This window comes from Tenrec ecaudatus, chromosome 18 (assembly GCF_050624435.1).
Source record: "Tenrec ecaudatus isolate mTenEca1 chromosome 18, mTenEca1.hap1, whole genome shotgun sequence".
Taxonomy (NCBI): Eukaryota; Metazoa; Chordata; class Mammalia; order Afrosoricida; family Tenrecidae; genus Tenrec; species Tenrec ecaudatus.
This window is the reverse complement of record NC_134547.1, coordinates 20652932-20677211: the sequence shown is the minus strand read 5'-3', so window position 1 is coordinate 20677211 and position 24280 is coordinate 20652932. Positions and strand designations below refer to the sequence as shown.

The 24280-nt window shown below is 52.3% G+C and overlaps 2 protein-coding genes across 4 annotated transcripts in view; one reads left to right on the top strand and one right to left on the bottom strand.

Annotated features, from left to right (window-relative positions):
• The window catches only part of SIPA1L3 (signal induced proliferation associated 1 like 3), a 214129-nt gene that overhangs the window by 49802 nt on the left and 140047 nt on the right, over positions 1-24280 (top strand). The gene's annotated exons all lie outside the window — the stretch shown is intronic.
• On the bottom strand, positions 14617-15374 carry LOC142432123 (translationally-controlled tumor protein-like). The gene has a single exon (XM_075537225.1). It carries the CDS (start codon positions 15320-15322, stop codon positions 14804-14806), a length of 519 nt encoding a protein of 172 aa, XP_075393340.1. The 5' UTR covers positions 15323-15374; the 3' UTR covers positions 14617-14803.

Below are 24280 nucleotides of genomic sequence, written 5' to 3'. Positions count from 1 at the left end.
TCCCTCAGCGTGGGGTCTGCCATGAAGACACAGCCACAGAAACATGCGCCATCCTACGGACGGACGCACAGACCGGGGTTCTGGGCAAGGGGTCCTGGGCAAGGGGTCCACGCCCACAGGCACAGTTCGGAGTTTAAATTCCTAAAAACTTGAGTCAGTAGGAGGATACAGATTGCTTTCATTTCCTTTTTTATACTGCCCACGTATCCTTCACATTTTCTGGGAAGAGCTTCTAGAGACAGCGTGGAAAAGGCCCCGCCCTGGCGGAACATTCTGGACCCTGTGGTTTGGATGGCGAACCGCCTCAGGAACTGGCCTGTAGGGTCATGATGTAGGATCCCTGAGCTCAGCCCGCCTCTCCTCCCCCTGAGACTGGCCCTGGGGGTCCAGCCTGTCCCCTGGGACCAGCTCCCAGCTCGGGCCCGGCCGAGCATGAGGAGCCCCACCAAAGCCTCGCCCCACCAAAAAAAATTATTCTGGAGCTAGTTTAAAGTTGAGCTGCTACCTACATGCAGCCAAGAAACCCAGACCAACCCGAGCCCACTGCCATAAGATCAATTCTCCTTCCTAATGGCCTCAGGTAGGGCTTGAACCACCAACCTCGGGGAGCAGTCTAGCACTTACCCCAAAGCGCCACCAGCACAAGAGCAAGCACTCATCAGTACAGGAGCTGGAGTGGATATGTAATCTGTTCTTTAAGAATTCTTCCCAAAGGACGTGTGAGAGTCAGGTGTTTGGGAAGCACCTGGCTAAACTCTGGGACTTGGCTTGTCCAACACCCGTGCCTTAGGGACCCGCTGCCATGGAATCGATGCCCAGCCCGATCCTATGGGACAGGGTAGCCTAGCACTGCCCCTGTGCATTTGCTTCCAACACGGTAGCTCTTTATGGGAGTAGAAAGCCTTTTCTTTTTCCCAAGGAGTGGCTGGTGGATTTGAACTGCTGACTTTGCGATTAATAGCCCGATGCATGACCCACTATGCAGAATGTGTTATAAACCACAGAGGTTCGGCTCCAAACTGCTGGCAGTTCCTCCTTGGTGTGCCGGGGGTGCTTGCTGGGCTGAGTAGCTGGCGGTATCCCGGGTGACTGGCTGCACACTGGAGGCTGAGCGCCGCCCCGATCAAGTGTGCACCCCTGTGCTTGCCGGAGGCTCCCCCCACCCCCCCCCCCCCACAGCACCTGTCTCAGGTGAGAAAGATACGTCCGAGCTTGATCCCCAGGCCTCTGTGGGGAAACTACTTTTCTGCCTGTCACGGTCCTCCAAGCATAGGCGGGGCGCACCACCTGGTGTAATGTGTGAGCTCTGGTCGGACAGGTGTCTAAGGAAAGACCAAGACACGGCCGGTGCTGAAGCACTGCTTGAGATTCGGGACAGAGCTGGCTCTCTGTGGCCATGGTCGGACAACTCCTACAACATCCCGTGACTGGACGAGACAGTGCGTGCTACGAATACATGACACCCTTGTTGGGGTGGGCCATACAGCCCTACCGAGGGATTGCTGAATTTGGCCATCCTTCCAAGCTTGAAATGAGTCATCTCAGAGGCCGGAATGGGGGACTTCACCAAGTACACCAGGAGTACACATCCTTTGGACCCGGGGTCCCTGTGTTAGAATCTCCTAGACCCAGAACATATTCATATTCTCTCTCTCTCTCTCTCTCTCTCTCTCTCTCTCTCTCTCTCTCTCTCTCTCTCTCTCTCTCTCTCTCTCTCTCTCTCTCCTCTCCTCTCCTCTCCTCTCCTCTCCTCTCCTCTCCTCTCCTCTCCTCTCCTCAACATGGTCTAGTGCTAGGATACTGGAGATGGCGTGAGATGCGTGGCAGCAGAACCAGGGAACAGCAGGAGACAGTTTGGCGGCCTCCTCGCCAATGGCAGTGGGGCAAGCACTTGGTAGAACAGGGATGGAGGCGGGCTGAGGGGCTCAGAGAGGCCTGCTGATCTGAAGAGTTACCCTAACAGAACTGTATCCCGCGTCATTCCTGATCCCAAATTGTAAGCTGTTATTTCTCTAATGAACCTCTTAATTACCCGTGTCATCTGTGAGTTCTGGTTGGCTACTGCAAAGAATTCTCACACCCAGCAGAGAAGAGCCAGGGGAGGGATAGTGGTGTTAGAATTAGTTGAAAGAAGAAAGAAAAAAAAAGCCTGGAGAGGAGGCACGTAGGGGCTTCCAAGAATTTGTGGGAAATCTTCATCTTTTTATGTCAGTGTTCCGTGGTCTTTTGAACCCCGCTCGGTGTCTGACCTTTGCCGTGTGGGGTCAGCCTTGGGCTGTCGCTGCCAACGGTGACTCGGTCTCCCCTCCGAAGTCAGAGGCGGTCAGAGGCCCCCATTGCTATTTCTCCCCTCACAGAGAGAACTTCTCCTAAATGTTGAAGAAGGCAGTCACCCCTGGACTCAGTCCAAGGTGATTACATGAAGTGTGTGCGTGTGTGCATACTTGGAGGTGAAGGAACGTCACGGCCCTTTTAGGGGACTGAAAGGGGATCTTTTGGGTTAGCCCATTGGGCTGGAAAATCCCTTTTCAAATACTCTCTTGTAGCAGCTTTGCTTTGAAGACCCCTAAGAAAAGCTGATTGGGTGTGTGTATGTGTGTGTGTGTGAAGCCTGGCTGAGTGTGCCCTGTTGGCTCTGTCAGTGGCGTGTGACTTCGCCATTGTCCAGAGTCCCTTTTTTCTCCCCATAGAAATGGTGCCCCCTGCTGAGCCCCTACTGCTCACCCACCAGGAATTAGGGCCTGGGCTGACAGGGGTTAGTGTTGCTTGCAAGGAACTAAAAACCACAGTCCAAAGTTAAACCGTTCCCCAAGCCTTCTTGTGAAACACCCCTCGCCCCCAGTCCCCAGAATCCCCAAAGAGTGTCGATAAGCCCACACCTCCTGGGAGGTTGTAAAGCTGACTTCTAAAATAATTTCCTTATCGCTGTGATCTTTATCTTGTTTGTGGCAGAAAGACGGGAGTGTCTATCTTGTAAGATGAGAGAAGGCGGCAAGTACTGTCACTGGAAGAAATACTTTATGAATGAAGCCCCTTGGCTCCTAGGTTTCCGCCCACCACCCTGTGGAACGGAGCACACTGGCCCCGAAAGAAATCACAGGCACCCCGCCACACACACACTTGGAGGATTTTGTTTTTTTTTCCGATGTGATTTGAAAACGAAAACACAGGTGCTTGTAAAACATTCCATTGAACCAAATCAGAGCTGCCGATCCTGCTTTGTTGACCCTTCTGAACTGAAAGCTGCCCACATTGACCAGAGGGTGTTTGAGGAGCCAGATCTCACCTTCAATAGAAAGTTGTCTGAGTCAGAGGCCCACGGGCAAGTCTGAGGGGGGAGGGCTTTTCTTGTTTGTTCCAAAACGGTTTCCCTGGTACCAGCCGTGGTTGCTGGCCCCTGCTGCTGGGCGCTCCAGGGGGACGTGGACGTGCTCGCTCTGCTCAGAAGGATGCACCAAGTGGAGGCGGGTCCCTCCTGTACAGTGGCCTGGGCTCTGAGAAGGCAGCCGTCCACGAGCCGCACAGTGCTCCCCTTAAAAACAGCTGTGCCCCGTGCTCTTGTAAGTCCCCATGAACCGCCAGTGACCAGCACATCCAACCTGGAAGTCGTCCAGTCGCATAAAGAATCTGAAAGCTCCCCTCCGGAGCGAGCCGTCCAGAAGTAAATGAGTGAGGTAGTTAGGTTATTGTGCCAACCTGGCCGATAAACACATGTGGGGTTCATTGAAGGGCAGAGGGATAAATGGCTCAGTGAGCCTCGCCTTTCGGGTTCTTGGGTCTCTTGCTTTCTGATGGTTGGACCAGGGTGCAGCTGCCTTAGCCAGTTCCCTGCTTCAGCTGGCAAGGCTCACTTCCTGCAGGATGTCCTTGAGGAGAAGCCACATGGACCTGTCCCGATGCAGCGCTGAGATGCTTACACATTCACTGACTCGGCTTTCCTCCTGCAGTCAGCATCATAGTGTGTGTTTTGTGAGATGGAGGAGGACTTTGTGGATTGGTGTCGGACATGTGGGTTAATGTTGGACTTGTGGGCTTGGGCAGCACTGGGTTGGGATGTTTTCTTGATGTGCACTTAAACTTTATATAAAACTCTCTCTTATCCGTGAGTTTTTGTGGATTTGTTTCTCTAAAGTCCCCAGACTCATACGATGAGTTACAAGGGTGGTCGGTTATCCATCCACTACCGTCACCATCACTGCTGTTCTTGGAGACCCAGTTTCTCTCGTCTTCCGCCTCTTTGTCCTCCTCCTGGGTTCAGCCCAGGGCTTTGGCTCGGATCCTCCTGGCTCAGTCTTGGCCGAGGACATGAAACCAGACCAGGTCTGAATGTGTGAGGTGGAGTGTTCCGGAACAGTCAACAGAATGGGGGAAATGAGGGGTTGCTGGACACTCAGTCTCCCTCTTAGAAAGCCGGAGCAGCGTGCACGTTGCTTCGCACGCACCTCCCTTTAGCAGCAGAGGAGCAAACACCAGTGTGGACTCAAAGATGACCACCGATGGAGCCACCTTGACCGAATCTCTCCCCAGGGCTGCCAGTACTCCAACTCCCACGCCGGCTCCTAAAAGGACTCTGTGCGCCTCTTCTGAGCCTCCCATTCCGGAGCTTCCACCTGTGCTTGTTAAATTCCTCTCGCTCAATCCTTGAAATTATGGTCTGCTCTGAATCGTTTCTTCAGCCATGACTGACAGGTCCAACTGGATGCAATTCCTAGTTCAGCCGTAGCCTGCTTTCAGGACCACTTCCCGGCCGGTCGGACAGTGTCTCGAGAAGTAGAAGAGCTAGCCACCTGCCTGAGGAGCCCCTACGATCTCTGTTCACACCTCACGGGTTCAGCCAGCTTAACCGTCACATTAGGATGTCAAGTGCTCCAAACATCACTTCCCAGTCCCTCCAAAGTTTATATTGTTGCCAGGGAATGGCTGCTTTGGCACATGGCTCAGCACCACAATGCTCTTTCAGCCTCACCCTAAGATCAATCACATCATCGCTGTGGACTTTGATCAACTATTTCATGTCTGCATCATTTCTGACCTCCTACCCACTGTATTTAATATGTAGCCCCAGGCTTTTTCCTGCTCATCATTTTGTTAAAAATATCACATTGAGTTTTCAGAGCATCAATATAATTTTCCCATGTACAAAATAAGCTGAAAATGAAGAGCTATATTAAAATACAAAGATGCCTTTCGCAAACATTAACCTGGTGGAGATTCTGCCAGGGAGATTGTTCTATTTGACTGACCCCTGGCTTATAATAAGCCCTGAATACGTGTTGTGACCAATGGGGTATTTGTAAGCTTTGTAAAGTCTCAGACTTAACAGTTCCTGGCACAAAGTAGCCATTCAGCAAATGCTCATTGGATGAAAGAGGATGCGGTGCAGACTCCTCATTGAACTGACAGCTTGTAGCTCCTCTGCCACCTCCCTGCATGTAGCCTTCAACAAATCACTTAGCCGTCCGAGCCTTAATTTTCTGTAGTAAAAGGAGAATTGACTCAAAGGGCTAATGAATCAGGTTGTGTCGTGAAAACATCCCTTGTATCTCATTGGTCTAACACCATGCTGCCTCCCTCCTTCATTGGTTGGTGGAGTTCTCTGCGCTATATCTCCCCCATTCAGGGACCTGGTGTCCCCCATCTGGAACAGGCATTTGATACAACAAAGGGAATGTGGGGGAGTTGTATACCAGCTGTTAAATGGCCCCACATCGAAATGGCCCATATTGCTTCCAAGCAAGTCCCACTTCCGGCCATTGCCATTTTCAAGGTGACGGGGAAGTACAGTTCTACTGGGTACCTGAAATGTAAACCAGACATGTCACACGTAGCATGATGCTGTAGAAAACCCACTGCAACTGAGTCGCTGCAACTCACAGGGACGCTGTAGGACAGGAAGACCTGCCCCCACGGGGTCCCCAAAGCTGTACTCTTCACAGAGCAGGTGGACACATCTTCCACCCACCGAGCAGCCGGTGGATTTGAACCTTTCCTGTAGTAGCTGAGTGCTAAACTGTGGTGCCCCTGGGCCATCTTATGTCTCAGAAGTAGGAGCTGTCAGTCATAGCTGCCCTCCTCTGATTATGTCCATCGGAGAAGGAGGGTGGTCACTTCCAATTTCTACACTGTAGTGGGCACTCGTGATGAGCCTGATAGGGAAGGTGCAGGCAGAGGATCGAGTAAATCATGTTGTGAAATGCCAGGCGTCCACACACAAGTAGAAGACACGTCTAGACACGGCGCACACGGTTCGCAAAAACTCATGCTAGAATGGATCACAGATCTAAACGTACGAAGGAAACCATGCAACTCCTAGAAGACGATGTTAGGTGCCATTGGGTGGGTTCCGATTTGTAGCTGCTGCGCTGTGTCCTACAGAAGGAAGCCCACGCGGTCCTGCGCCCTCCTCACAGGTATTGTCTCTGAGCCCACTGCCGCAGCCACGGGGTCAGTCCGCCGAGGTGACCTTGGGATGGGCAGTGGCTTTTACAGAGAATGCCAGAAGCCCGGTTCATAAAAGAAAAGATTGGAGAATCGGACCAGATGAAAATAGAAAGCTTCTGATCTGCAAGACATGTTTAATAAAAAGATAGTCCACAGACCAGCAAACATACTTCTAAACCATGTCTGAGCAAGGACTTATATCTACAATCATGTACAAAGAACCCTAAAACTCAGCAGTAAGGAGGCAGCCCGCTTATAAAATGAGCACAAGACCTGAACAGAAACCTCCCCCAAAGAAGATGCCCAGGGGGCAGATAACTATGAAGAAATGCGGACCATCACATGCCATTCCAGAATAATGAGATACCACTGCATACATAGCAACATGGCTGTAAAACTAAACATTGACATCACCAAGTGCCAACAAGGGCGTGGAGTGACAGGGTCTCTTGATTCATTGCCTCAAACAACGCCCAGTGCATTGAGCTGATGCCGACATAGCAACCCTATAAGGCAGGGCAGAACTGTTGCTGTGAACTTCTTAGGCGATAACTGCTTATGAGGGAGAAAGCCCCGCCCCTTTACTCTGGAGAGGTTGGCGGTTTCGAACTGCAGACCTTGCGGACTGCAGCCTACTGCACAACCACTATGCCACCAGGGCTCCTCATTCATTGTTTGGGGGAATGGAAACAGGTCAGCCACCCTAGAAGACAGCCTGTCCATTTCGGGTGAAGCCGAACATATTCCAGCAATCTCACACACGAGAGGGACTCGGACGTATGCGTGAAAACCTGCACCCGGGAGTGTATAGCCGCGTTGTTCACAAGCGCCCCACATTGGAAGACACCCAGGAAGTGGCTAAATAAGCCACGGTCCATGTCTACAGCTGAGTGGCATTTAGTAGTTTTAAAATGAGCTGCAGGTGGACATTGGACCTCCACACAAGTACTCTATGCAAGAACACTTTGTTCTATTAAGCTGGCCTTCCACAATGCCCACCTTCCTGATATGATTGCTGAAGACAAACGTGTGCATCAGCAAATGTGGTGAAGAAAGCTGATGGTGCCCGGCTATCAAAAGATATAGCGTCTGGGGTCTTAAAGGCTTGATGGTAAACAAGCGGCCATCTAGCTCAGAATCAACAAAGCCCACATGGAAGAAGCACACCAGCCTGTGCAATCACGAGGTGTCGAATGGATCGGTTATCAGACATCAAGGGACAAAAAATCATATAAATGAGGGGGAGTGCAGAGTGGAGACCCAAAGCCCATCTGTAGGCAACTGGACACGTTCTTACAGAAGGGTCATGGGGAGGAGACGAGCCAGTCAGGTTGCAGGGAATCAATGATGAAACATACAACTTTCCTCTAGTTCTTAAATACTTCCTTCCCCCACTATCATGATCCCAATTCTACCTTACAAATCTGGCTAGATCAGAGGATGTACACTGGTACAGATAAGAACTGGAAATAGGGAATCCAGGACAGATGATCTCTTCAGGACCAGTGGTAAGAGTAGTGATACCTGGAGGGTAGAGGGAAGGTAGACTAGAAAGGGGGAACTGATTACAAGGATCTGCATCTAACCTCCTCCCTAGGGGATAGACAACAGAAAAGTGGGTGAAGAGAGACATCTGACAGTGTAAGATATAACTAAATAATTTATAAATTATCAAGGGTTCATGAGGGAGGGGGAGCGGGTAGGGAGGGGGAAAATGAGCGGATATCAAGGGCTCAAGTAGAAAGAAACATTTTGAGAATGATGATGGCAACAAATGTACCAATGTGCTTGACACAATGGATGGATGGATGGATTATAAGAGCCGTATGAGCCCCCAATAAAGTGATTTTTAAAATAATAAATAAAATGAGCTGCAGACATGGAAGAATCTGACATTCATATTGCTAAAGAAGCCAGTTGAGGGGAGGGGGAGGGAAACTAACCTACATCCTGTGTGATTTCAACTGTATTGGAATGTCCTGGGAAAGTCAGGACTGAAAACGGTGACAAGTTCAGTGGTTGCCAGGACTTAGGGAACAAGAGGGAAGAATGTATGGGTGGGACAGGGCATGCTGAATACAGTGACATGATGCTGTCTGAGATTGTGATGGTGGGTACATGACCATCCGTGCAGCTCTCAAAACCCACAGGGCCGTACAGCACATAGTGTGTCGTTGCTAATTAACCCATCAGTATCGATCCGTTCATTGGTTCTAACGAATATACCGCAGCCACACAAAATGTTAGGAGAGAGAATTTGCCATACTTGCTGGACAAATTTTGGGTGTGCTTACAACTTCCCCCAAAATGAAAGTCAACCATTTTTAAAAGTGCTCTTCTAGAAGTGAATTCCTGAGGACCTGGGGAGCTCCTACAGGAAGGGGCTGAACCCCACGGCTGCACAGGATACAGCCCAAAGAGGGCGACTCACGAATGCAGTGTTCTTCCACTGGCTGGCTGTGAGGCATTGGAATTCCAGGTGCCTCTTAGGCCGATGGAAGTCGGACAGGGATAAGGCATGGGATCCTTGCTGGAGGGGACTCCTGAAGAACACCACGCCCTGCCTGCCACATGAACAAATCAGTCGTGGAAGAAGTACAGCCAGGATGTTCCTTAAAATATATAGGTGGCGAGACTCTGTCTCACGTACTTTGGACACCATCTTATCAGGAGGGACGGGCCATGGGAGAAGGACAGCGTGCTGGGCAAATTAGAGGGTCGGTGAAAGAGAGGACGGCGCCCCTGAGAGGGACGGCAACAGCGCCGGCAGCACCTGGCTGGAGCACGCAGCGATTGTGAGCCTGGCCCCGGACTGGGCAGTGCCCAGGCTGCTGTGCCTGGGAACCATCTCAACAGCACTGGGCAGTGGGCTGGAGCTGGCGGAGGACGGGTAGTGGTCTCTCCTGCTGCTGAGCATCCCAGTGAGTTGGCTGGCGGTGTCAAGTCTCCTGCACCCTGTCTCGTTGCTCCGTCGACTTGCTGACTCGTTCTGTGTACTTGAGTTTCGGCATCTTCAACGACTGGTGTTGAATTTTTCTATTCCACGTTTTGATTCTGCTCCGTGTTGCTTTGTAGGTTTCCAGGCTCCGCTGGTGAATACATTCACAACTTCTATTTCACGTTTATGAATGGGCCCTTTTATTACTAAGAAAAGCCCCTCGTTCCTAGTACTATGTTTTTTTTTGCCACAAGTTCATTTTGTCGCATATTGCACAGCCGCCCCAGATCTCTATGGTTACCGGTTACTTGGCAGCTCTTTTGCTGTTTTACTTGTATGAATATGGGCAGCATGTAGCTGGATCTCGCGGTTTTACACAGCCTGACGATCTGCCTCTCGTGTGGAGTGTTTACCTCGTTCCCGTTTGATGGGCTCAGATGTTTGGATTTATGCCTGTCACTTGCTGTTTGTTTCCTGTATGGCTCATATTTAAAAAAATTTTTTGGGGGTCCTCTATTCCTCCCTAGCTGATTATTTCTGATAGAGATATTTTCTAATATCCCATCATCATCTCTTAATGGATTTTTAAAAATTCTTTTGCTTGTTATTTTCTTAGCATATTCCTTGGGAGTTCTAATATGCCTCTTCATTTACCACAATCTACTTCAAATCAATACTAATTATTTCCTGTCTCATAGAGAAACGCTGCTCTGACAATGTAGCTCTTCCTCCTCTTTTGTGTTGTTCCTGCCAAGCATAGTACTTTTCATGTTAGAGGCTCTACAGTACAGTTTTCTACTTATGAAAGTAAAGTCATCGAAGGAAGAAAAGGCAGCATCTATAGATGTCGAGGCGGTCTTTGTTTACCCTGTTGCTCTTTGCTTCTGCTTGTCAGCTCCGGCTCCCTCCCACGGGGTGTCTTTTCCTTCAGCCTAAAGAACGTTCACCGTGCCTCTTGTTAAATCAGGTCTGGCAGCAGCAGATTCTCACCTTCTCTATTTTTCTACTTGTATGCTCACTTTAGTTGCATTTTACCCCTTAAATAGCAGTTTTATTGTTATTTTGGGGGAATCAAGTATTAATATTTTTCATTTTTGCTGGTTTATTTATCTTTAATCATTTTATTAGGGGCTCATACAACTCTTATCACAATCCATACATACGTCAATTGTGCCAAGCACATTTGTACATTCATTGCCCTCATCATTCTCAAAACAGTTGCTCTCCACTTAAGCCCCTGGCATCAGCTCCTCATTTTTCCCCTCCCCCCTCCTTCACAAACCCTTGATAATTTATAAATTATTATTTTGTCATCTCTTGCACTGCCCGACGTCTCCCTTCACCCAGTTTTTTGTTGTCCATTCCCCAGGGAGGAATTTTTATGTAGGTCCATCTTTTGGTCTAGCCAGATTTGTAAGGTAGAATTGGGATCATGATAGTGGGGATGGGGGAGGAAGCATTTAGCAACTAGAGGAAAGTTGTATGTTTCATCGTTGCTACGCTGCACCCTGACTGGCTCGTCTCCTCCCCGAGACCCTTCCATAAGGGGATGTCCAATTGCCTACAGATGGGCTTTGAGTCTCCACTCCACACTACCCCCCTGATTCACAATGATATGATTTTTTGTTCTAATGATGCCTGATACCTGATCCCTTTGACACCTCATGATCACACAGGCTGGTGTGCTTCTTCCACGTGGGCTTTGTTGCTTCTGAGCTAGATGGCCACTTGTTTACCTTCCAAGCCTTTAAGACCCCAGACGCTATATCTTTTGATAGCCGGGCACCATCAGCTTTCTTCACCACATTTGCTTATGCACCCATTTGTCTTCAGGGAGGTGAGCACACAATGATATGATTTTTTGTTCTTTGATGCCGGCTAACTAATCCCTTTGGCACCACGTGATCACATAGGCTGATGGGCTTCTTGCATGTGGGCTTGGTTGCTTCTGAGCTAGATGGCCACTTGTTTACCTTCAAGCCTTTAAGACCCCCAGATGCTATATCTTTTGATAGGTGGGCACCATCGGCTTTCTTCACCACATTTGTGTATGCACCCGCTTTGTCTTCAGTGATTGTGTTAGGAAGGTGATCATCATGGAATGCCGGTTTAATAGAACAAAGTCTTCTTGCATTGAGGGAATACTTGAGTGGAGGCCCAATGTCCTTCTGCTACCTTAATACTAAACCTATAAATATATGCACATAAATCTATTCCCCATCCTCATATACAAATATATTTACATATGTACATTGCCTTTATTTGGACCTCTATAAATGCCCTTTGCCTCCTAGCTCTTTCCTCTATTTCATTTTATTTCCCTCTTGTCCCACTATCATGCTCAGCCTTCATTTGGGTTTCAGTAATTCCTCTCAGTTACATTACCCTTGGTCACACCCTACCAGGCCTCTTACACCCTCCTCACCACTGATTTGGATCACTTGTTGTTCCCTTTTCCCTGGGTTTGTTAACACCACTTCCTTTCCCCCCACCTCCCCCTCTCTCATGTCCCCCCTGGAACTGTTGGTCCCGTTGTTTGCTCTTCCAGATTGTTCATCCAGCCTATCTTATTTAGACAGACCTGTGGAGATAATAACATGCACAAAACCAAGACAGAGCAAAACCAAGCAACGATATACAACAAAACGACAACAACAAACCAATGACAAGAAACAAAACAAAACCCAAGAAAGAAAACTTGTAGTTAGTTCAAAGACTGTTTGTTGAGTCTGTTGGGGCGCCAAGTCCTGGTCCCAAAGTCTATTTTTGGTATTTCCTGGGCACCTCACTGCTCCATTCCCTTGCTGTTCTCTTGCACCCTCTTAGTGTTTTGCCTCAGTGTGGTGGGATCAGATCGGGTGCAATTCCCACACTGTGTCTGCAGTATTGTCCCCTGTAGGGCTATGTGTCAGTGAGGGATGTCGTGTCTCATAGTGGGGTCAGCCATGTGGTCGTCTCTGTGGATTGGCAGCTCTGAGTGGGAATATCATCCTCAAGGCTTTGTGGACCAGAATGTGCTCCACTCTCTCTTCCGTTCCCTCTCTTTGCTCCCGTGCACTCTGGTCAGACATGTCCCTTTCCCGGAGCTGTAGATTCATGCTTTCCTCTGAAATAAATTCTGTGGGGAGGGTCAGGTGTCCACATAGCTGGGATTGGGGTGGCCCCTCAGACCTCTCCACTGGTTCCCTACTCCATGCTGGCATGTTGCATTCACATCCTGGAGCACTGGGTTGAAATCTGGTCCCTCTTTCCCTGTAGAGATATAAACAATACTCTCCCCTTGGGTGGGTTAGTGCCCTGTGCCCCTGCTACCCATTTCTGGGTTTTTTTTCCTACCCTTTACCCCTCACTCCTTTTTAATTGGCTGCCATAACTATCCCTGGATTTGGTCTGTTCCCTGCCATACTACCTGCCCTTCCATTTTTTAGAGGATGTTTTAGCCGAGTCTGCTAATTCGGTGGACCAGTCTTCTTTCTGCCCCTTGAATATGTTGCCCATTGACCTCTGACCTCCTCCTGCGCCTGGTAGAAAACTAGCTGTTGACGGAAGTGGTGCATTTTCTGTTTGGGATCCGTATAAAGAAAACGCAGGAAGCGCAAAGAAGACGGGTGTCTTTGAACTACGGTGCTGGTGAAGAACATCGAGAGTACCAAGGACTGCCAACGGAACCGACAGACCTGCCCCGGAAAAAGTCCAGCCAGAATTCTCCTTGGACGTGAGGATGGGAGACCTGCACGCGTGCTTTGGACACGTCCTGGTAAAGTGGAGGGGCAGCCAAAAAGAGGAGGGCCGGCAAGGAAGGAGATGGCTGGACGCTGGCTGCGACATAAGAGAAAATGTGAGAATGGCACAGGACTCAGCTTGCTGATCATGTCTTTCTTTCCATCGAGGTTCATTCCACCGCCCCCCATAATTCTTGCCTGAATTTTAAGTGTGTTTTGTTTGGGGTTGCCCCTCCTTCCACATAACCTGGCTCAGTGAGTCAGCGGCCGCTTGTTCAGAGATTGGGCTGAGACCCCGTGGCCCGTAAGGTGCTTTGATCGTGGATTTGTGTATGGATCCGGGGGTTTTAAGCTTCTGCCCTGGCTAAGGCTTGCCGGCTGCCTGGACTCTCCCTGTGCAGCTTGCACTCCTCTGAGAGCGCGGGCCTCTCCGCATTCTTCCAGACCCCCAGGGGGACACAGGGCCCTTTGTGAGGTCCCTGTGGCTGTGGCCTTCCCCGGATCTTCTTCCTGGTAAGTTTCTGTCTCGGCTGCCAGCCGTTGTCTGCCTCCACCCAGAGAGCAAGCGCCGCCGGCTGTGCGGTTGGTTTTCCTGTTGGCCCCCACCCAGGGTGGGGTGGGATGGGGTTTCATCGCAGGGCTGCAGCGCAAATCAGCCCCCGCCAGCAAGCGGGGCAGCCGCTGGGGCTTTGTGTTGGTACGTTTTTCTTGTGACTGAGGGTTTGCACTTCAGATCCTCAGTTTTGTATTCAGTAACTTAAATGAGACTTATCAAACTTCCCAATGGAAAACACGCCCCCCCCCTTTGATGTGTCTCCCTCTTGTAGAAGCCACCCAAGGGTAACACCTGTCTCTCATTTAGCCTATTGTTTCCCCTCTCTACCCCCCCCCCCCAACCCTCCCAAATCCTTCAAAGTCTCAACGTCTGGGGTTTTTCTGTTGGTTTGGGGCTTTTTCCACATGACAGCTCTGGTGTAGGTTTCTCCCTCACAGCAGTGGGCTCTCACGGGAGCCCTCCTTTCGTGAGTGACCCCTTCACACAGCATCATGCTCTCCAGTCCGTCTGTGCCACGAGCTGCTTCTCGGCGGCGTGGCTCCTCCCATGAGTGGCTTGGCAGCTTTGGCAGAACTGACGGAATGCACGGGCGTGAGGGGGCAACCCCAACCGCACAATCCAATCCTCGAAGAGTCTGGAAGTTCCGCTGGTGTTCTTGAGTGGACGCTCCTCGGGAGTCCTGGGCCTCGCGTGGAGTCCTGGCTCCTCAGGTGATGGGAAGGGTGTGGCTCTCTGGGAGGGGAGAGCCTTCGGAACCCCCTCTTCTGCCCTTCCAGAAGTCCGCTGGACAGTTTTGAATTTTGCTTTCCTCGCTGAGCCATAGCCAGACAATTTTCATATTTGCTAATTTCACATAGGCGGCCCCCGCTGCACTCTCTACTCTACTGGCATTAGAAATTTTAAAAATGATCGCCTGCTCTTCATTTTACTTTTTTTTTTGAGTTTAAATGCATTTTATTTTAGACAACCTACACGACATTTTTTTTTTCCTTAAAAAAAAAAAAAAGCCTCCGCTCCAAATAAATCAGGGTCAAAAGTAAATGAAGAGCTCACTATGATATCAGTTCCGTTTGTCTAAGTCCTGGTGTCGTGTGGATGAACAGCAGCCAGTCGGGATGAGGCATCGGTCGTGAGTTGCCCACGGTGTTAACATTTCTCCATCTCTAAGCCATCCTTAAAGAAGATCATATATGGGGTGACACCATCTTCATGGTAGTCCAGCAGAGCAACCATGCCATCTGGATTCATGTTCTCACCAATAAAGAACTGGTAGTTTTTGAAATTTGCAAGGATGTTCTTGATTTGTTCTGCAGCACCTGTCATAAAAGGCTTTACTCTTTCTGGTTTCTGTTCTTCAAGTTTGCCTTTGATTGATTTCATGTAGTCTTTGATGTACTTCTTGTAGGCTTCTTTTGTGAAGCTGGTTTCCTGCAAGTGATGGTTCATGACAATATCAACACCAGTGACCACGGTGCTTTCTGCTGCATCACCATCGGGGCCTTCAGCTGAGGCATTACCCCCAATGAGGGCGTCATCGATGGCACCTTCGGTCCTACTGACCATCTTCCCCTCCACTTCCAGACACAGCCCGTCTGCGATCTCCCGGATCTTGTAGATGTCGGAGAACATCTCATCATGGCTGATGAGGTCCCGGTAGATGATCATGATGGCGGCTGAAGGGAGACAGCAGCGGCGCTAGCTTAGCAGGAGCCCGGAGCTCTGAGTGAGCGCGGTGCGGCCGGAGCGGCGCTCGGGGGGAGGGGGGAGCGGGCGGAAAGGGTCTTCATTTTACTTTTTATGATAGACAATGTCAAGCGTAAGGCGTAGGCTGTATGTACAGTGGACGTCCATTTACCCGACTCCCACCTTCAACAGCCATCCAGTCGTGACCAGCGTTGGCGGTCTTGTTTCTTTTCAACTTGGACTTCTCTTCCCACTCCGTTGTCCGGAGGCCAAGCACCCCACCCATACACATCTCAGTGTGTGCTTCTGAAAATGGGGAGTCCCGGTGGTCGAGTGGGCTCCTCATTGGATCACTAACCACGGGGTCGGCAGTTCAAACCTACCAGCCCCTGCACAGGAGACAGATGAGGCTGGCTACTCCCACAAAGATTTTCAGTCTCGTAAACCCCAAGCGACGACTCCTCTCCATCCTAGAGGGGTGTTATGAGTCGATACCCCGAGAATGAGTGAGTTCTCTCTTTAGAACCGTAACCAGACTACCCACGTGGGAACGGCATGCCCACTGGCAGGAAGCTCGCCAGCTCACCCAGCAGCCTGGGAACATAGGGAACTCGAGGCCCAGGCCCCCTGGAGGGGACGCTCCGGTGTGTCCTTGTGGCCGACAGTCAAGGTGGGAAACCACAGCGTTGAACTGTTTTTTAATGTTTAAAACAAGATCCTTGTTCGTTCCTCGTTTAAATGCATTAAAGTCAGGGCATTGTAGCTGGGGTGGGGGTGGGGTGGGGAGATCTTTTGGGGGATTTTGAGAGAAGATATTTTTTTCCCCTTGACCTTTTTCTAACCTGGGACATGTGGGCTTGCCTTGCCCACAAGACAAGCAGAGTGTCTGTCCCACCTCCAGGGAGGAAGACAGGAGTTCCCAGAATCCCCAGGAGAAAGCCATGCCCCACCCCTCATTGACTGTGCCTTGATTGACAGGCTAGACTCCACCCCTTTGCAAATAGACACTATACTACCACACTTGGTGGTTTTTTTGTCATGAGCAGCTGCCCTCCCCACTCAGCTTGCTAGTGTAACATTTTACATGAAGCCTTAAAACTGACTCGCTCTGTGCCCCGCCTGGTCCTCTGGCTCCTGGCCGCTCTGTCCATCTGTCACTCACCCTCCTAAAGGAAGTCCGTGGGGCATCTCGCACAGTGCTTTTGGTTTCTTGAGGTTCTCCTTGTACTTCGAATGGCTTTGTGTTAAGCGTTTAGAGTCTCGTTTTCTCCATAACTTTTTGGTTATGGAAAGTTGCTGGGGTGGGTGGGGGTGATGTGTGCAAAAACTAACGCCCAGCAGACTGCCTTCCACCTGCCCCCGAGGTCCTGTATTGCTGGCTCCCTAATTGTAGGGAGTGTATTTTCTGGTGCCAGGTGACATCAAACACCATTTCAACCCCAAGTTCACGTCTGGAACCCAGCCTTCAGTCTGCCCACCTGCCGCGCTCGACTCTCTCCGTGTAGGGGAGGGTGTACAGTAGTCGCAGCAGATTGTGGTTTAGCCTCATGGTTGGCCTGGCCCCTGTGTGCTGGGCGCCTCTTTCAGAGCCTTTGGCTCTGGACAGACAGAATCCCTGCACTCCCTGTTGTACAATCCCCATTGCAGTTTTTTTTTTCATTTTCAAAATAAGTGCTAATTGGTTTCTAATTCCACCGGGATTTCATTGCTACCGTCTGCAGCCTTGCCCTAGAGCTCAACTTATGCGCCGGCCCGTTCTCTTGACCTGAGAGTGGCAAGGTGATGGCAGCCACTCCCGCTTCAAAGGAAGAGAGGACAGACACCCCCACCTTGATTTGAATGTCTCCTGCGAGCCAGCTTAGGTCACGTGCCCGAGCGTTACCTGCGACGGTTGGTGTAGGCGCCCTTTCGGTGTCACTACACCTTGGGTTGCGATCTGAAAGGTTGCCAGTTCAAAACCACCAGACTCTCCGCAGGAGAAAGATGAGGCTCTATATCCCCGTAAGCAGTTGCGGTCTTGGGAACCCAACAGGGGCAGGTCTGCCGCCTCCTATCGGGTCGCCATGAGCTGGCGTGGACTCGACGGCAGCGATGGTTCCGGGCCAGGTGGTTGGGAAGTGCCACCGAGTTGGTCCCCAGCCCTCTGTCCAGCAGAGGGAAACACCGACTGGTCCCGCGTTGTGTTTTCGCCACCGCGGCAGCCACTGAGCCCGTCCCTCACGTTGAGAGTCTTCTCTTCGCTGCCTCTCCCTTTCCCAGGCTTGATGCCCTTTCCAGAGACTGGTCTCCTGATAACGTGTCCAAAGTACGGGAGACATTCCCCTCATCCTCCCGTCTAGGGGGCCTTCTGGCTGTACTTCTTCCGTCGGCTGTGCTCGGTTTTTCCCGTTGCCTGACACTTGTTGACCAACACCCGTCCAAAGGCACCAATTCCTCCGCAGTCTGCCACGTGCTAGGACCAGGGAACGGCAAATGCACTGATTGGTTTAGTTCGGGCTGCACCTTGTGACCTGAAAGTGGGGATCGTGTGGGTTTCTAGTGAAAATAGGGCATTTTTGGAGAAAGATATCCATGGAGGCCAGGGTGAGATAAGTCACAGTTACCTACAAATACACCCCTGGGATTGATTAGCTCTCACCGCAATCAAGTTGATTCCAACTTGGCAGCCCCGTAGGACAGCGCCCAACCGCCCCTGTGTTTCCAGGGCTGTCCATCTTGACGGGAGCAGAAAGCCTCACTGTCCCCCGCAGGGCGGCTGGTGATCCCACACTCCTGGCAAAGTAACCCCCATGCCTCCTGGTGCTACCATCGCAGAGGTGCCACACGTGACGGGTGGATGGCCTTACAGACTCTCAGCGGATGGAAGATGCAAGCCCCATCAGGGGCTTAGCCTCGCTGGTCCCGCCCTCGGACCTCTCCTGGTGTCTGGTGACTGCTGTCCATCTTGGCATTCCTTGGCGCCTGTCTTCCCCTGCCCCCCAACTTGCAGCCAGTAGCTTATGCTTTCACCATCTGACCCATCCCGGGGGCTCCTGTTTATAGGTAGGTATGGGGTGAGGGTTCCCACCCATCTAGCAGTGGGCGCTTGGGGCAGACATTTCAGTCTGTAGCACAGCTGGCTGTGCCATCTCTCCTTGTCGTGGGTCACAGCATGCCCACGGTCCTCCGCCAGCCGGGCACACTGCACACCAGCTACGCTTTCACTGGTTTCTCAAATCAGCGGAGCCCGTCTGGGCCCTTCCCTTTGGAGGAAATGCTTGGCCCCATTGCTTTTCTCTTAGCCGATCTCCTTCCCACTGCTCGCTTCTCCACTTAGGTGTGAAGTCCCCCACCAGGCCCTCCTCACATCTCAAGAACCGCCTCCCCCCTCCCCACCCCGCTTCCTGGTCATTCCCACCTGGCAAGCCTTCACAGCAGCCGGCATGATCTTTAATTATATGTTGGTTTCTGCCTTTGCATGTTTAATCCCTGCCTTCCCCCACCAAGGCTGTCAAGCCCGGGCCTGCCCTTCTCCCCTCTCCTGGTATCACAGTACATACACGGTGCTCCGGAAAGCAAGAAAGAGAACGAGCCATGGAGGGAACGTGGTTGGAGCGGGACGGTTTACACTTAAGAATACGCTACGTCTGTCAGTGAACTGGAGCAGGGAACAAAGTCTGGCCGGAAGTTTTTAAAACCGAGGCAGGGAAATTTCAAAGTGAGGCTTTTGACTAGTGGCTTGAGTGAACTGCCTGCTTTGATCGGGGCCAGCGGGGTCGCTCGTGGTCTCGTGCAGGCACCCACCTTCCTTGGGACGTCTGGGGCCCGGTTGAGAAGACACATCTTCCGACAATCAAGACCTCCTCGGCTGAACGAGAATGCTCTGGCAAGAGCACACATTTGTAATTAGCCTCTTGGTCATGTGTCAACAAGGAGGCGAGGGAGTGGGAATCTCAGGACAGGCCTTCTGGCACATGGTTATTCAATGACCCCCCAGGAAGTATCCCACGCTGCTGCTGACACCTGTGGGTCCCTGCGGTTCATCAGGGGCCCCGCACCCAGAAGGCATACACACCCACACACACACACAGGCCATTTTCCTTCCCCCTAAGCCACAGCTCTACCATCTCCTCAGCCTCGTCACAGAGCGAAGAGGCCCCCCCATCCAGGGGTGCAGAGTTTCTGGTCCTGGGGTCCCCAGAAGCAGGAAGGACAAGGGATGGGATTGGGCGTCCGACTGGCAATCCGTATGCCCGTGGTGGGGGGGCATGTTGTAGACCAGCAGGTGCTGCAGTTCATGTAGGCGCTGGTTTCGAGTAGCGTAGAGTTGATATCGCCTGTAGCCAGAAGGTATCGGGGAATCTTACTCAGAGCGGGGTCTCTGCTCTAGCAGACCCAGAACAGCAGGGGCGCACGTGAGGTGGCAGTGGGTGTCCCTCTTGTGCAGCAGTTTGCGAGTGGGCAGCCCAGGGCTGACCAGGCAGCTTCACGGTGCTAGGGAACCCAGGCTCCGGCCATCATGTGGCTCCTCACTCCTAGGGTGTCTCATGGTCCCCCTTGGCTCATATCATCACCGGGTCTGCATCCTGGGCTGCTTCTTGCTAAATATTGAGGTACCGTTTACGTGCCACGAAACCCACCGTGACGCCCTCACACAGGCACAGAGGGGGGGGGCTGAGCGTAGCGTTCAGCTTAGCGACCTTCAGTGTGTGACAGCATTTGCATCGCAAGCGCAGCCCGAGGAACACGCCGTCCTCTCAGAGTTAGCAGTGGCCGGGCCCCTCTCAATGGGACCATTATTGCAGCGCCCTCTTGTTGGGTTCGCTGCATTGACCTTTGTCTCTTCAGTTCCATTCTGCAAAAGCAGACGCACACAGCCCACCCCGCCCTTGGTAAACACGGATTTTTCTCCCCCTGTACAGATGTTTATTCTGAACATGTTATGTTCACACAGTACGTCACTCCTTTTTCTTTTTTTGCCCAAGTGTGCCATCATAGGGATGTGCTTGTCTGCCCATTCACCGGCTGATGGGCATGTGAGTTGCTTTCCCCATTTGGCTAGTTAAATAGCACCAGTGTGAAGCTTCATCTACAAGTTATTGTGTGGACATGTGTTTTCTCCTGCGGATGTAACTGCAAATGAAATTGCTGGACTATGTGGGAACGTGGCATTTAACTTTGTGAGGAGCAAGGCAGGGTTCTTAACTTTCTTGGGCCGTGGACTGTGACATCTGGCTTCTCACAAATCACGTATTTAAGGCCATAACTTAAATATCTGCAAAACAGAAGAATAACAGCCGTGTGGTGTTTGCCTTATAGAAGGACAAATTCAAAGCCATTCTGTGAGCAGACACGGTATTTTGAGATGTTTGTACAAAGAGCCATGTGATTAAAAGAACTGTGATCGCCGTTGGTGACAAAGTCACAGGGGTAGGACCCCCAGCTGTGGTCGGTCTGAGTTGACAGTGTGCGGGAGTGAGGGACTCCAGGTGAAGTGAGTGCATGGGGAGAAGCAAGAGTCAGATTTCCCCCACAAAATTAATGGGGCTCCTGAACTCTCTCGTGTTCGAAAAGAGTTGCCTAGAGGGGCATGTGCACGCACACGCATGCACGCGTGCACACACAACACACACACACACACACACACACACCTCTTCTCCTCTGACCCCCTCGGTCTGATTTTGTCGCACGGTCATACCCAGCTTCAAGGGTAGCTAGCAAAGTGGACGTTATTTGTGTGAATGATGTGCTTGGCTGAAGTAGAGGCTCAGTTAAAGGAAAGGGAAGAAGGCGTGGGGGGGTGGGGCAAGAAGAAGTCAGTGTTGATCCATTGTCCCGTGTGACTGAGTTCTCCCCTGGCACCAAAGCGTGTCTTGTTTCCGTCTGATAAACACGGAAGCTACCGGAGGAGGCGCCTTGTCCCTTGCAGCCATGTGTATGAGAATGTGTAATGTGAAGCAACAAAACACCTAGGTGGTGTGGCGGTTACGTGTTGGGCGGCGAACCACAAAGCCAGCAGTTCGAAACCACCAAACTCTGCCCAGGAAAAAGACCAGGCTTCCTACTGTCTCAGAAACCCGCAGAGGCAGTTATTCCACCCTGCCTGCCCACTGCCGCGTGGCCGTGGAGTGGGCACCACCCAGCGTGATGTGCTGTGGTGGGTCTGCCTGAGGGACTGCCTCTGGCTTGGCCCCTCATTCACACTTGAGCTTGAGCATGGGTGGAATGCTGGACACCTGCTCTGCTCCCTCTCAGTCTTTGTTTATCCCTTTGGGGGTGCGTGTGTGTGGGTGCATGGAGCCGAGTTTGTATTAGGTCAACGTTTGCTCCAATCTCCTGCTCCTGGTGGCTGGCTGCTCAGAGGACTCAGTGGAGAGGTGCGATTGGAAGACCAACTCTGACGCGACAGAACCCCCCACCCCCTCAGACCACCCGCTCAAAAAAGAGACTGATTTGCGCACTCATAATCCAAGAGAGGTCGACAGAAAAGGGAAGGGGCAGCGTAGGCGTCGGGCAGGTGGGGTGAGGACGGCCCACCGGCGACATGGCTGTCCCTGTCACAGCACAGGTGTGGGGGTGGTCTCCGCCGAGTGCTTGCTGGGCTCCCGGGTGAACTCATTTGGGCCACAGTCTTCGGAGCCGGCTCCTCCTGGATTCTCTTTTCCAGGTGGACTGAGGCTCCCCGGGCCACCAGCGCCCACACAGTCGGGGGTGCATCCGTGGCAGGGGGGCTTGGAACACAGAGGGTCAGGTTTCTGCCAGTGCTCGGAGCCTCGGTGTCCTGAGAGGGGACGGTGAGCTGGGAGAGCGCGAACGAGTGTGAGCTCACGTTCCAGCTTCGGCTTCACTGGCATTTATGCTCCATGAGAACTTTGGAGTTTATAAGATTGCGCCCTCCTGCCGCCCCTCCCTCTGCCAGCGGTTCTCAACCTGTGGGCCGGGACCCCTTTGGGGCTTGAACGACCCTTTCCCAGGGGTCGCCTGATTCTTCACAGTAGCAACGAGAACAGTTTTATGGTTATGGGATCACCACTGCATTGGGAACTGTATGGAAGGGCCGGGGCATGAAGGAGGCTAAGAACCACCGTTCTAGGCAGTGAGTCACACACAGCTCACACCTGTGAGGCAGGGCTGAGATTGACCACAGGCCTCACCTCAGGGGTGGCCTCTGTGTGAAATGTTAGCACCTGGCACGTCGTCCATTGTTCAGTGGCTGTTAATCATTAGTGAAAGAATTGTATGTGGGGGACAAAAAAGGAGAAGCCAGCTGGGGGGGTGGGTGGTGGTGTGTGTTTGGCAGGGGCTGCAGACGTGGGGTTCAGAGACACAGCCGCCGGACCCCACTCACCGGGAGTCACGTGGGAGGTCCAGGTGGGGGTGGTTTGGGTTCTCCAGTGAGGGGGCGGAGGGAAGGAGGTGCCACGGGAGTCTAGAGCCCAGGCGCTGGGGATCTTAATGTCCGACAGCGCAGATGACTGCCCCGGTGACCAAGGATGGCGTCACACAGAGGGCCAACAGCAGCCCCTGGGGGGTGGCTGCGCCCCCCAACCAGGGGCTCCCCCCTAACGTGTTGATAAGCACCCTGCCAGCTAGCGGTTGGAAGCAGCCAGGGCTCAAACCAACTCAGGCCACTTGCAGCCCTAAAGGTCGCCCGGGCGGGCAGGGGGCAGCGGGCATGTGTCCCGGCTGTGCCAGCCCAGCAGGTCTGGACCGTGGTGGAGACCCGCTCGACACCCAACGCCTTGTGCTTGCATCCCGGCGCCCCGCGTCATCATGATCTTCCAAGCCGGTCAGAGCCTCGCTGCCGGCCGCGAGGCACGTGTGGCTGCAGGGATTCCGTAAACTGTTAGTGGATGTGTGTTTAGGACACGGCCTAGGGTCTTGTGTGGGGCTAGATAAATTATCACCGCCGTTTTTATTTTATTGCCGCAGCCGTGATTATTATAAATCTATCAGCGGTTTGCGATTCAAATTCCTGAGCCAGACCAGCCGGCTGGCCCTGCCTGGGTCATGTGAGTGGGGAAGGGGGCTGTGATTGGCGGCTCCCCCACAGAGCTGGGCGGGATGGGTGAAGAGTCGGGTGTGGTCATCTGAAGCCGGGGCAGAGAGACCAGGCAGGCGCAGACCCCGGATGTCCTCCATGCTTGGGAACTTGGCCCAGTAAGTGCCGGTCACCTGCCTGGTCTTTGCTGAGTGAGCAAACCCCTGCTCCCCGTCGGTGTGACTCGGCAACTGTGCAGGACGGGCAGTGCTGCCCTTCGGGTCTCCCGAGGCTGTAACTCTTTCCAGGAGCAGACAGCTCCCCGTCGGTGTGACTCGGCAACTGAGCAGGACGGGCAGTGCTGCCCTTCGGGTCTCCCGAGACTGTAACTCTTTCCAGGAGCAGACAGCCTCTCCTTCGTCCCACGGAGTAGCTGCTGGGTTCAAACCCCTGACCTGTCAGCACCTCAATGCTCCTCGAAGGGGCACAAAAGGGGAAAAGAGCCCCGAGACCCCTCCTCACTGGTCTCACAGGTCCTGGGAGACACTCCGAAAAGAGGGGTTCTGGTTAAGTCCAGGTACCTGGTCCCCTGAGTAAACACACCAAAGCACCTACTTCTGGTCGAACTGATTATTGTGCAAAGCACCTGTCTTTGCACCTGTCACCTCCAGGCCCAGGTGCAGAAGAGTGCCTGCAGCGTTCCTGGCACATAGTAGGCGTTTAACGGATGCAGACGGATCCCAGGCCCTGCAGTCGGCCCAGTGTGCAGCAGTGGGGACGGCCTCAGTGCTGGGGAGCTGGCTGCCGTCTCCACGGGGCAGGATGTGCCGACGTGGCCCCAGGATGCATCTCTGGAATGCAGTTGCTAATACAAATGAGCTTCCTGTGTCACAAGGCATCTATTATGTGGACAGCTGGATGACTTGCTGTGGGACTGGGCGGGCTCTCGGGGAACTTCAGAGCCACAGTATGTCTCGGGC